At 35.9% G+C, this 14,915-nt stretch overlaps 1 protein-coding gene across 5 annotated transcripts in view; it reads right to left on the bottom strand.

Moving 5' to 3' along the window:
• The window catches only part of LOC150082806 (casein kinase II subunit alpha), a 193,364-nt gene that overhangs the window by 131,027 nt on the left and 47,422 nt on the right, over window positions 1–14,915 (bottom strand). For all 5 annotated transcript variants that reach the window (XR_016547143.1, XR_016547144.1, XM_090376828.1 and 2 more), the window contains exons 3-4: window positions 10,393–10,440; window positions 7,068–7,279 (exon numbers count right to left, since the gene is read on the bottom strand). Coding sequence is in view for 3 of the 5 variants with exons in the window: in XM_090376828.1 (XP_090232954.1) it covers window positions 7,068–7,279; window positions 10,393–10,410 (230 nt within the window). In the remaining 2 variants the exon portion in view is untranslated. The remainder of the gene's footprint in view (window positions 1–7,067; window positions 7,280–10,392; window positions 10,441–14,915) is intronic.

Below are 14,915 nucleotides of genomic sequence, written 5' to 3'. Positions count from 1 at the left end.
CGAGAAATCTTTGGCAAAGAATGCAAACAGTTCTTTACTTATGTAAACACTAGAAGGGGATGAATTAGATTGGTCCACTTGATATCGATAGTTCAACTGTTGATGATCCTGCTCAGGTAGATAACAAACTAAATGAATATTTTGCATCGACATTCACACATGAGGAATGTTATTCGGGGAGGGGAATGCCAGAGGTGTATTCAACTCAGGCAGTAAGCTAGATAATCTTGTAATAACTGAGAGTAAAGTGGAGGAGAAATTGTTGAAGATAAACACAAGAAAGGCACCTGATGTGAATGGAAACTATCCAGTTATATTAAAGGAGGTGGCAAAAGAAGTAAGCGAACCCTTAGCCATAATTATGAGAGCTTCCCTGGACTCAGGGGAGGTACCCATGGACTGGAGATGTGCAAATGTGACCCCAATTCACAAAGGAGGATCAAAGGGAGACACAGGTAATTACAGACCTGTTAGTTAACTTCTGTTCCAGGGAAATTAATGGAGGCACTGGTTAAAGAAGCATTGCACGATCATCTAGACAAGACTTCAGTTATAGATCAGACACAGCATGGGTTTGTTAAGGGGAAGTCTTGTCTGACTAATTTGATTGGATACTATCAAAGACTTCAGTTATAGCTCAGACACAGCATGGGTCTGAGCTATAACCATTGTTAAGGAGAAGTCTTGTTAGACTAATTTGATTGGATACTATCCAATCAAAGTCAAAAAGGAACTGGATGCAAAGAATAACTTTGATATCATATATTTGGATCTTAGAAATGCCTTTGATACTGTTGCACATGGAAGACTGCTGCACAAATTGGATCAGTGTGGCATTGGAGGCAAATTGCTGCTAGGGATAAAGGGGTGGTTGAGTGGGAGAAGACAGAGAGTGGTTATCAACGGACACTGCTCGTCGTGGACTAATGTTATTGGCGAAGTCCCTCAGGGTTCGGTGTTGGGTGCATTATTGTTTTCTGTATTTATAAATGATATTGATGATGGTATATTAGGCTTAATGTCCAGGTTTGCAGACGATACGAAGGTTGGCAGTGTTGTTAATGCCACTAATGACAGCACACTGCTGCAAAAGGATCTAGAAAAGTTGAGCAGATGGGCTGAGAGGTGGCAAATGAAGTTTAACATTGACAAACGTAAAGTACTACATATGGGAAGCAGTAATCCCAGAGTAACGTATCAACTCTGTGGTACCATACTCAGTGGTAGAGAATGAAAAGGACCTGGGAGTAATTGTGCAGGCAGATATGAAGTTTTCTGAGCAGTGCAGACGGTGTGCAAGAGTAACTCATGCCGTCTTGTCAATGATATACAGGAATTTTTCTAGCAGGGATAAGGAGGTGATTATCCCCTTCTATAAGGCAATGGTCAGACCACACTTGAGTACTGTACAGGTCTGGAGGCCTCATTTTAAGAAGGATGTAGATCTGTTGGAACAAGTACAGAGAAGGGCAACAAGATTAGTGAATGGAACAAAGGGTTGCTCTTATGAAGAAAGGCTTAAGTTTTGCAAATTACAGGATCTGGAGACTAGGCACCTGCGAGGTGATCTGACTGAGGTGTATAAAGCCTCGAATGGTTTCGGCATTCTCAATACTGATGGGATTCTTCGTCTTGCTCAGAATAATCGCCTGAGAGGGTATAAATTCAAATTGAGGAAAGACGGTTGTAGGATAGATGTGTGGAAGTTTTCCTTTAGCCAGCGGGTGGTTGATTGCTGGAACAAACTTCCATCTGTCGTTGTAGACGTTGATAGCTTAAATAGATTCAAGGCAAAACTTGACAAACATCTGGAGCAAGAGGATGGGTGAAATAAGGTTTTTTTTTTTTTGGCATATACTATATAAGCTTGCTTTCTTGCATCATGTGCCTTTGCTAATGCTAATGTCTGAAATCAAAATTTCAGTATCCATGCTTATAACTTCTGGATTACAGGTTTTCTTTACGTCACCAAGAATTCTTGCATTTTACAGCAACAGTAGTGCTAATAATTACCTAAAGGCCAGAGGTGCAAGCAAAGCGTACCCAGTTGAGTGATATCTGTACTTCCCAGGAAACCAGCAAGCTTAATTTGTTGAGGTAAGCTAAGGGATTAACACAAGAAGTGATGCCACTGTCCACACGCTGTTATTGTATGCACTCCCATTGACTTATATTGTTCATTTAGGCTACCTGTAGTTGCTGATCCCTAGTAAGTATGCCACCTACATTCTACATGAAAGCACCCTAAGACAGTGGATATGCTACTGAAATGTAGGCTTAGTGAGACACCACCTCCTGTTATTAGATATGGGGAACTTTCTCTGAGATGTGTGAAGACAATTAAGTACCTTGTTGGTGCCTCTGTAGCCAGGTGGGCAGGAGCAGCAGTGCGTAGCACAGGCTTCTTGATTAGACTGGAGTTCAAGCCCTTGACGACCAAATACGGAGGATGCGGAAAGGTCAGGGAATGACCACCGCATATCCCTGGAGCAATATGGCCTTAGTTGCTAATGCTCGTAAAAACCAAATAACAAACATAAGTACCTTATTCCATTGCTTAGCATAAAAGATATGAATCTTTTGTTAAAGATAATATTTGTATCTTGTATGCTAGATCTGGAAGGAGATTAATGTGATAAGGTAATAAGGAGCATGCTCTCAATATGTTATACAATCACCTCTTTTTTCCTATCTTGATGTAAGCCACCAGAGCTTGGTGTATAAAGAAATAATTTTCCTTGCTCTTCTTTGAATAATCAAAGCTTGTCGTATTGTCTCTACAGAGTTGTTGCAGTTAATATCTGAGAAGTTGCCAGCAACCTTAGTCCATGCTGACTTAGAGAGCAGATCTAAGTGGGTCCCTAGTCTTGCATAGCTGAGGTTCTGATCCTGAGCATCAAATGGAGGCACTTCACTATTGAGATAATGCCCTGTAGTAAAGTTGACAGGGATCCTCAGATGGGAAGGGACTCCTTTACCTTCCTGTCTCGGGTTTATATTGTAAACTATAGCCTTAAACCCTGGTTGCAGTTTGGACTGTGTGTTTCTCTTAACTGGACATGTCTTGAGGCACAGAATGAGTCAACTGGATCTGCATTACATCCCTGTAATGAGCCTGATATGCAGTCTTCATACTGCTCTCCAATGTGTACTTTATAATGACTTGAGAGAAGCTATCACCTTGTATGACACGAACTTTGCCATCCTATTTTCACACCTGCAGTATTAATAAATATTTTTCTAAGTTTGCTTATATAGATTTTTAAAAGGACAACCTTAGATAGAATCTCACCTCCTAGACAATAGTGATGGAAACTTTGTGCACCAGACAGCATGTTATCTCCACACCCTGAGGCTAAGTGATAACTTTTATTGTTCAAAATTTAACTTAGAAATTTTTGAACACTTTATAAAATTTTAGCCTAAAAGAGTTATGTAATTGTTCATTTAGATGCCTAATTTGCAGATGGGCATGTTGCTGAAGTTACCTCGAACAACTAATTCCCAGGCAGGGCCCCCAAGGGCTAGTCTAAATAGTTGCCTGTGTATTCTTGAGGGAAAAAAAATCAATACTGTGAACTGTTTATTCTTAATTTTATTTGTTTACAGATACAATCAAGTATAAAAAAATCACCTCTGCAGATCTGGGGCAGGCAGTTGGAGTCAAGAAGCATAAAGTTATTTTTAAAGAATTTAAATCTGTTGTAAAAGAAATAAAGATAAGTAGCATAAAGAAAAGAGATAAAGATGTTAATTACTGAACCTGTTTCAGCTAAAGATTGATAAATTAGATAAGTGTTCTGAAATTCAAGAACTGAGTTTGAAATTGGAAGAGATTTAGAAATTAGGATCCAAAATACTCACATAATGTGGAAACAGATTTGAGTAAAGAAGAATTTAAACATCTTGGTAAAAAAGAATTTATTGGAGTATGGTATTAAAGGTTGATTGATTAGTTGGTTGGTTATTTAGTGTTTAATGGTGGACTGGCCACAACACACCAAGTTAATGGATTTAAAAGGGAACAGGTAGATATGAATGTTAAAATAAGATCTATAAGTAAATTAAGTAAATAAGGGTCACTTTGATGAAAAGTTATCTAATAAGAAAAGTTCTTATTATGGTCATTACCTCAGAAATATTAGATTCTCTGGAAACTGGAAATCAGACACTTTAATACATCTATCCTGCATAATAAGGTCTTTGATTTTTTTGGTGCATTTCTGGAGTTGTCACTTCTGTTGGATGTCCTGAGCGGGGCATCTGATCAGGACATCCAATTTTCCTGAGCCAGAAATGCTATATGATCATAGAATCACCAGTTTTCTACAAGATCACAAAATAATTGATTTGCAACATCCTTGAGCACAACCCGATGGCCAATTAATTAATGAAATAAGCAGATATTCAAATGTTTAAAAATTCTGAATGGGCAGTTATAATTTTTTTTTTTTTTTTTTTTTTTTTTTTGTGGAAAAGATGGATTCTCCATTGTAAATCTAGTGTTAGCAAGTATGCATTGGCCAAATGCGTTTTAAAGAAATTTTAGGACAGATTGCATGCAACAAGGAGAGGAGAACCTTGCAAAAAAAACCAGTTGTCTCAAGTCATCCATGCTGCTGTAATGACAGAATTTGCCAAAACTGAATGGTAGCAATTGGCATTTACAATAACGAATTCTTGGATACGTTTTCATCTGCATCTCAACGAAATCTGCTTCTTTAAACTTTACAATCATTTAAAGTGTTTTAGTGCACTGTTATCATGTAAGACAGTTGCACCAAAGGTGCAGTATTTGAATGCCAGAGATGAAGTAATTAATACTGTATTGCCATAAATGATTATGAAAGTCACTATCATGATAAACTATTTTGAATAACAGCTGCCAATGCACTTCAACTGTTTTAATATTATACCAGTGCAGCAACTACAGTGACAGACAAAAAAAACTGCATCATTTAAAAAAAAAAGTAACGTTTGTAGTGAAACGTATAAGATATTGTTTGATTACAGTCATTTTGTTTGTCGCAAAGCAAAGGTATTGCATCAGATAACGCTTCCATTGCATCGAACAGTAATTGCAAGGTATTATATCAGCCTTTCTATAAATACAGCTTTGGAAGGGTATATGCACTCATTAGTATCCTGGTTTGCAGAGGTGTAAGCATGGCTCCAAATGTTCAGTTGACACCAAGAAAAAAAAGTGAAGCTGTTGCTCTGTCCCAAGAAGGGCTTTCTACATGTGCTATCGTTGATAAAATAGGCTGCCACCAGTATCACGGGTGCTGAAATTAAAGCGTGAAAGTGGTGATGTGAAGAGAAGGCCTGGATCAGGCCGTAACAGAGTGACTACACCTTCCCAAGATCGATATTTGAAACAACTATGCCTTCGTAATAGCCATGCTAGTGCTCCTGATAAAAACTGGACTTTGAGATGGCCTCTGGTGTTGAAACAAGTGCACGAACTATCCAAAGACGGTTTTTGGAATGTGGTCTGCATGCCTGTAAGCACAAGAAGAAGCCTTTGTTGACCCAACAAATGAGGGAAGCAACTTTCTTGGGCTAAAACACATTTCACAGACAAAAGCGCAATGTACCATCTTTTCTGACAAATCGAAATTCAACCTGCATGGCTCGGATGGGAAGTGATGTCAGAAGATGAAAATCAGAGGCATACCATCCTGACTACATAACACCGACTACAAAGTTCCCTGCCAGTCAGATGGTTTGGGGATGCATAACAAGCAAAGGGATGGGGTGAATTAAGTTTATTAACGGAACAGAGAATGCAGAAACCTACACTGCTATCTTGGAGGAGTGCCTGAAACTCATTATTAGGGATCACCACATGGACATCCAAAACTGCATTTTTCAACAGGATCAGCACCTTGCACACACACATCAAAATTGGTAAGTTTTATGCTATTTAGATTTAATGATGAGTTTCTCTTTTTGTCTCACAAGGCTTAAAACATACTTACACCAATGTTTTCCCTCATTTTTTTTTTCCCTTAAAGTGCAGTCATACCTCAGAAATGCTGGCATTACAGTGCTGGACTGTCCAGGCAACAGTCCAGATTTGAACCGTATTCAAAATTGCTGGTACATAATGTCATCTAAACTTGCTCAGAAGAAGCCAACAAGTAAGATTCAGCTACAGGAGAGCATTGTGAGGGTGTGGTACCACAAAATTGAGCAAATGTATATCCAGAAGTTGATTAACTATGCCAGATCGTTGCAAGACTGTAATTGCAGTTCGAGGAGGAACAACAAAACATTGAGGACTTATTTTGCTGATTATACATAATACTATTATGTTAACTTGTTATTTCAGTTTGTAAACGTAAATACAATAAAATGTTTTTTTTTTTTTTTTTTATGAAAACCCCAAACACGAAAGGTATCAAAACCTATAGTACCTGGTACCGTGCATGGGTTGAAGGAGAAGTATGGGGGAAGGGGGACGCCAGAAAACTTTGCTCTAGAGACTAAACATGGGTTTTACCACTTCAAGCCTCCAATAAGCAAAGTGGTGGTATTTCACTGGTTGACTTTGGTTTCCATTTGCATGATTTCTCATATTTCCATTAATTATACATTGTGTACAAACTGAAACAAAAGTAATTAGGCAAGTAATTATCTACTCTCAAAATTATATGGCAATTAAGATCAAGTGGAGTCTTTTTATTGGATTTCATTCACAGAGATATATCCCATCTAAGAAATGTATTTCGAACATTTCTGCAACCCACAATGCAGCGCAAAACACATTTGCAAAATTCACAAGTGCAGTTTTTTTTGTCCACCATTGTAGCTTCTCAACTGCAATTGTTTTCCCTACAGATGCATTAGAACAGGCAAATGCATCTGTAGGGAAAACAGATGCTTTACTTGTTATAATGTATCTGTAGGGAAAAGAGATGCTTAGAACAAGTAAAATTTAATTAAAGCAACCCTATATTTTTAAGGTTACTATGCATCCTACTTTGTTATAATAACAAAAGTAATTAGATAATTGCGCACTAACTGACTTATCAAAATTATATAAGGCTAAATACAAAACTTACCCCCATTCAACAACATGAGATTCATAATCCCAGTATTCTCTAGGTCTGTGAGAATTAACATCTGCATAAACCCGTGCTCGACTTGGTAGTGGCATTTTACCTTCTAAGCTGTGAAAGTGGAGCAAGGGGATAGGACTAAAGAAAAAGTTCAATTTACAGACAACCTGCCAGCTTCTTGAGTTTTGAAGCAGATGGGAAAAAAGTGCTATTGCCTGAAAAAGAAAAGACATAATAAAAAGCTGCACTAGGATGGAAATGCAGGTAGAGAAGAAGATGGAAGTTGTAAACCAAAAAGCTTATTTTATTCAGCTTGATCTAGGACAGAGGGTCCTAGCCAGGATGTATGTATATATATATAAAAAGGATACTGTGAGATCAGAAAAAAAAATTTACATTCAATTAAACCTAAACCTGTTATCGACAGAAGGATTAGTATAATTAGTCAATTCCAATGGTATCTCAGGTCAGAAAAGTTTTGGAGTCTCCTGCCTCAGGAAACAAAATAAACAAATTAAAAGTTGAAAGCAAATTTTATTATAAAAACCATTATACTACAATAACATAATACTGCACGGAATAAATGTAGGAGCATATTCTTATTTTTCTTAAAAATAAGAAAACATTATGTTCAAATTTGTCATAAAAATTACTGTAAAAAGAGCCTTTAAAAAAACATACCACCACTGACATGAATAGTGCTGTTCTACTACATGAATCATACTAATTTCTCAGTTGTGAGTAATCAGTGTGGTTTTTGGTTCCATAATGGCTGCCTGATTGTTTACACAAGCATTTGTTAGTCATATTATGAGAGACACCACAAATCTGTTTACTTCTGCCTAGTCAACTGATATCATTTTAAATTGTGGCAAGGTTCATAAGAATCTGCAACTGCTATTCACAAATATGACAATTTTTACTTGAGTACCAAATCACAAAACAATTGTTGCTGTAAAGAGAACTTAGAAAAACAGGTACATTAAAACCATTATGAGTAAATGCTGGTAGACCAGAGATTTTAACAAACAAATTTGTTGAACATAACAAAGAAAAAATACTTCGTTACGCTCAAGTATCTCTTTATCACAAGGACGTTGGCATAAATGCATCATCTGCAAGCATATAGAGGACATTACATGAACAGTACTAGTATCCATTTCACAGTGAGACTTACAAGAAATGAATAAATGCAGAAACTTGCCAGCGGTTCATTTTGCAACATACATGATTCTCAATATCAGAGCCATGTTCAGGTTGCAGATGAACATTTTATAAGACATGTAATTCTGGACTCTTAAAACACACAGACCAAAAAACACACACATAGGATTGTCAGTGCTCATTATCAAATATCTTTTCCTTTAATGTTTGGTGTAGTGTTCTTAGGGACAATCTTATTGAACCTTATTTTTTTTTTTTACCAACAAGACTTTCAGAATGGCATACCTACCTTTTCTGCAGAACAATTTTGTGGGAATTATTGGAAGACCATCCCTTGTAAATCAGCAGAGGATGTGGTTTGTGCAAAATTGTCCACAAGCCCACTTTACCTGTGATGTTTTATTTTTAAAATAAGGAATGAAAAAAATTGTACTGGTCAGAATGACCCAGTAAAGTAGCTACTGCAATCACCCAAACTCACATCCTTAGAATACTTTGTGTGTGTGGGGGGGGGGGGGGGGGGGGCATGAAATCCATGGTTTATTCTACACACATTACTATGCAAGGCAAACTGAAATTGCATTTTGGAAGCTGCAGAAACTATGAGAATAGTAATGAAGGGAAAAAAGCATGCAAGGGAAATGTAGATTTGTTACACAGAACAAAGTAGTGGTCTATTTCAGTTTGTTTTGTAATTTATGATTAATATTTAATACCTCAAAAATAAAGAATTTCCAGACATCTGTTCATAAAAATTTTTTTTTCTAATTTAGCTGTAGAATATGCTCCTATATTTATTCTTTGCAATACTAAAACACCCTGCATAAATATCCACATCTTCAATTTTTTTTTTTTTTTAAATAAAAAAAAATCAGAGATAAAAGTATCAAAATGTAAGGTTTCTTATCTTAGGCAAAGACTGCAAGGAAGCCACAGGCTTTTACTGCACTGACCAAAAAAAAAAAAAAAAAAAAGTAGATACAATACAAATTATGCACTACCTCTAGTCCCACTTCTTGTTAACATCTTCATTACTGACCCACCTACTTCACTGTTCCTAGAGTGTATGTAACTCTTCGAGGACAACCTCAAAATCTTTTAAAATGCTTTGTTCCAAACGCACCCTCAATAAGCTCTCACTAGTCTAGTTTGAATGCAATGACCATAATATTCCAAATGTCTGTTCATCTCTTTCACCTCAGCCAGTCACATGTTCCCTATTCCCAACTCATTTGTAAATGTGGTCATGTGAAGAACCTGGGCATTATTTTCTCACACACCACTCATACCTTCAGATCATCTCAAAATACTCTCTCCTCTCCACAGGCTCTTCCAATCTGCCAATGACTCACAGATCAAGAAATCCACTTCCACTCACTCAAATTCAATGATGTAGGACTTAAAAATATGGATTTTTTTAATTTTGGTTACTTTCTTTGGTCTTCTTTATTTCTCTATGCTGTTTATTTGTAGCTCATTAATTCTTTCATCCCTGTTATACAGCTGATCTATATTCTCATACACTGTTATTGGTTCTAATGTTGTGTATGTTTGGCTTTAATAATAATAATGAAAAAAATAAAAAATAGGCCTCATCTTTCATTTTCAACAATACTCCCAACTACATAAAAATAATAAATTGAACCTACCATGGAATAGTGTTCACACATCTGGGTGGTGCTCTCCACTCTATCCAAAAAGGGCTGCCAAGTTAATGATCCTCATTTAAAAACTCACTCTACTCTCTGAAAGACAAACTTAGTTTTTGATACACACCTTTTCTACATGTATTTCCATGGACCTTGTTATCTAAATGCATATCTGTAATGCCACCTCTTTCTTCTGATTCAGGCAAAACATAAGCATCAACTAGTCAATATCCATTCATAGTTCAAGTGCAAATTCAAAGAATCAAGTTTTCTTCATCTATCACCTTTGCTTTTGTCTTTAGAACAATCGTCCTTCTTATGTATTTCCTGAAAATTGTAATCTACAGAAATTCAAGTCTAATAAGTAACTTAAAAGCCTTCTTCACACTTCTGTTTGACAACAAGTACCTTCTCAATCTTCAACCCACTGACAGTACTAGAGTACTGTTGGTTCCAGTATCCTTTTTGCATGTGGAATCAACTATAAAAACAATTAGTTCAAAGAGAAAACTCACCTGTTCAAATAACAGCATTCATCAGGTACAGCATTAGGCAGCTGAGCACTACAAATAAAAAATGTTCTTAATTACACATTTATTGTTATTAAAAAATGTAAAATGTAACAATACTTCCAAAATTAATGATCCATTATCTATTCAACTAAAAGATTTTATGATGACACCTTAAATGCTTTATGTAATCTGGCAAAATGAGATTAATACACATAATACTGAAGAAATGGCCATTTTTTTTTAGCATTGCATTGTGTCCAGCTGCAGAGTGTAAGTTTTTCCCAAGCTTCCTAAGTAGGAATTTCCTTATTTGTATATAATGCCATACTTTATATTCTTATTTGTTACTAGTCAGGTTTATTTCAAAATTATCAGTGAAAGTTTTTTTTTATATTACTTACATATGAAGTACATTACGTAAATACTTCTCTTCTTTTAGTCTTCAAAGTGAATCCCAAAGTGGGTCTGAACTGTTGTCATAGCTGTGCAAGTTTGAGTACATTAGACCTTTGATAGAACTGATATATAATTTTATCCAATATTTATGTTATGTCCAAAGAAGCGTTTATTTTTTAAACCACAAAACAGTACTATTATAGTACTGTTCTGTGGTTGCCTCCTACTCCAGAAATCGCAGGCAATAGATAAAATGTTATCCCTAAAAGTCCATGTACCATAGTTATTTCCGAGTGGATGAAGTTGGCTTTCTAAAATTGTGATGATACTCCCAGGAAATTTTTAATTGATATTCTCTTCTGCTAGTTTTCTTGCTGTTTTTTTTTCTTAAAGTGCATTAATATATATGCATAAGTGCCTACTGTCTTCACTTCTGTTTCTCCACACGTAATAACTTGACCTCATAGTGGATGGATTTTCATAAGTTTATATTTAGCTCTTTTATAACCATTTGTTGAACAATCTCAAATTACATTACAAACAGTCCAACAGAAATCTGGCAATTATTATTTGTCTGTCGGTCTACATGTCAAAATTTACATCTCAGTGGAAGGTTTATGAATTTTATACTTGCCTCTTTTAGAACAATTTGTAGAGCCATCCCAAATTTCATTAAAACTGGACAAACAGAAATCTAGCAACTGTAGCGGCACTAAATTAAATTTAAGGACGTTACATGGAATTACTATTAAGTAGGTTTAGCAGAGACCCTTCGTAAAGCATTTGTTTAGTAAAGAAATTTTTGTCATTGATTGAATCTCTTTGTATATCGTTTTTTTTTAAAAATCATAAATCATTTTGTTAATGCACTTGAAATGTAATACACTGCATACATTAACAACTAGTTTTCACATGTACATGCATGTGTGTTTCACATATGTATATACGAAACAAATGTAGAGCCATATTCCAAAGCTAAAAATAAGAAAAGGTTCCCATAAATTTGTCTCAAAAGTCTATTTTTAAAGATATTAAGCATTAATCATAAGTTACAAAGTGCAAAAACCTGATGAAATAAACCTCTTAAATGGAAAACATCTAAAGCAATGTTCAAAGAGACCTCCAATTTGTACCGTGCAGCATTCAACACAACAAATCCATAATAACCTGGCATGCCTCATCTTTTTCAGGACTATTTTCATGGTTTCAGAAGCTTCCAAAATGTGGCCTCTCAATTTGTCTTATATGGTAATACATGTAGAATAAATCATGGATTTCATGTAACCTCATAAAAAAGTAATCTAAGGGTGTGAGATAGGGTAATCATGGTAGTCACTGTACAGAAGCCATTCTGACCAATCCATTGGGATTTTTTTTACTTTACATTTAAAAAAATGTCAGAAATATCACAAGTAAAGTAGGTTGGTGAAACTATCATGCACAAATCACATCCTCTGCTATTTTTAAGGGGTGTCTTCCAATAGTTCTCACAGAACTTTTCTGCAGAAAATGCAGGTATGCCATTCCTGAAAGTCCTGTTGTTAAAAAATTAAGGTCCAATAAGATTGTCCCTAAGAACACCACACCAAACATTAAAGGAAAAATTATGTTGATAATGACCACTTAACAATCCTATGGTTTTTTTGGTCCAGGTATGAGTGCTTCAAGAGTTCAGAATTCCACGTCTTGTAAAACATGATTCACCTGCAACCAGAACATTACTGTGCTACTGACAATCACATGTGCACTGCAAAATGGGCCACTGACAAACGTTTATGGTAGGAGTTACTTGAACAGTAACATAGTATTTGCTCTTCAATATTTACAGTTCGTTGAAATCTCTAGTCTACCAGCATTTACTCATAATGGTTTCAGTGTACCTGTTTCTCTAAATTGTCTCTCCACAGCAACAAATGTTTTATGATTTGGTACTCAATAAGTTGGGAATTTTTCCTTGTATCTGTGAATGGCAGCAACAGAATTCTTATGAGCTCACTATAAATTATTATATCAGTTATAGTAACTGATATAATTTAACAGTTAACCAGGCAAAAGTAAACAGATCTGCAGTGTCTCTCATAATATCAGTTTAACAAATGCTGTTCTATAAACATAAGTCATCATGGAATCTGAAACTGAAATAACAGACAAGCTTGCACTGATCACACGTACTTTGCTGTACTGGTTCTCACAAATGAGTAGGCATGATTCATGTAGTGCAACATTATTTCAAAGCACATTTTGCAGTCATATTTTTATGACAAATTTGAATATAAATGTTTTTTCATTATACATAGTGGTGTAATTCATAATTAATGTATATTTCAAATATAAAGACTGAGACAATGCTTAGAGGACCCAAGTACTTATTAAAAGAAATTAACTGAATATATTTCTTCTCTCAGGGCCTTGTACACCACAACTATATCTCCTTTAAGAGCTGATTGAGGTGTCCAAGATTAAAATTGACTGCAGTCCACATATTCAGTCTTTCCTCATATTGGATGCTCTTTAGCCAATTTCATCAGGCTCATTTTCCATCTTTGGACTCATTCAAGAATAGCAATGTCTTTCTTTAGGTGTGGTCTCCATACTTGAACACATTATTCCAAGTGTGGTCATACAATTGCCTCATACAGGGGGGAAGATTATGAAATCTCTCCCCACAAGTTAATATATAATTAATCATCAACAGGACACCAAGAACCTTCCTTGTCACCTTTCTACACAGCTCAGATAAGTTCATGTCCAAATATATCATAATTTCCAAATCTCTTTCTTCCTCTACTCTTTTTAATTAACCCTACAAAGTATATAAGTTATTTTGGAGTTACTATTCCCCAAGTATAAGACCTTGCATTTTGCTGCACTAAAACTTAGCTGCCATCTTCTGATCATTCGTGAAGTCTAAGTCATCGTGAAGCAGCACTACTAAGTTATGTTGGGTTTATGATTTTATTGGCACACTAGTGATAAAGGCCATTATGTGCCAAGACAAACAAACACTACTTAGCACTGTTCATTTACTACTCTACCAATCTTCAAATCATCTAAAAATTGACATGTTCTCTATCCCGTCTCGACATCATTTAAGGAAATCAAAAACAAAAATGGTCTCAGTACTGATCCTTGGGAAACCCCGCTCACTTCTTACACTGATCCAATCTGAAGAGTAACCATTAATCAAACTCTCTGCCTTCTACCCTAGAGCCACCTTGCAATCCACCTAAGATTTTTCCAACATGTTCCAGCTCATGTATGAGCTGGAACATATGTCAAAAACAGTTTACATAATTGCTGACATAAAATAAGCACACAGGCAACACTTAATTCTGCTTAGAGGCTTAAAACAAAGACAAAAACTATTATTCGCTTACATATTCCAGTTTAAAAAGACCATTAAATGCGCACATAATTCTGCTTATGTGTATTAATGGTTTTCAATTTTTTTTTTTTTTTTTTTTTTTTTTAATATACTAGGGGGATCTGCTCGCTGCACTGGCTTTTTTTTGATAAAATAAAATACTTACAGAAGCTTTCGACTCTGTGTGTCTCTTCTTCTGCTATGAATACATTAATACATTACTATATCTTTATGATATCGGTGTAGACACACCCTAGACAACTCTTAAAGAAAAACTACAATTGTAGTGTGAAAGGCATCATTTCATCTGTATCTCATATTGTGCTCATCCTTCACAATGAGTTACCATGTATTGCACTACCTTGAATAAATAACGCTTTACTAATAGAGAAGACTTATCACTTATTCTCGGTAGCCACCACCACCCAGACGGCACTGTTTCAAAGCAAGTTGGCTTTTGATCAGCGGGTGGCTTTCATACCACGATCGTGGTTTTGGTAAAACTTTAGAATACTTCCTCCTAATGATATTTAGGATTATTCCCCATTCTAAAATAGTGGCGAGAAGAAAAGGAAGAAGGCAGTGATTGACATGCCTAACCCGCCATGGCTATGGTGGTTAGTGTCAGTTAGGGTGTTTTATCATCCCCCCCCCCCGCCACTGTTTTTGAATCGGGAACTCGTTTTCCTATTTTAAAACAGCGGGAAGGAGAGGTAAACACTCTAAGACTGAGGCTGTCTAGAGGGGGACCCTATTCTAAAGATCA

Source organism: Mastigoproctus giganteus, chromosome 7 (genome assembly GCF_048544385.1).
Source record: "Mastigoproctus giganteus isolate SK-2022 chromosome 7, ASM4854438v1, whole genome shotgun sequence".
Taxonomy (NCBI): Eukaryota; Metazoa; Arthropoda; class Arachnida; order Uropygi; family Thelyphonidae; genus Mastigoproctus; species Mastigoproctus giganteus.
This window is presented reverse-complemented; position numbering and strand designations above follow the sequence as displayed.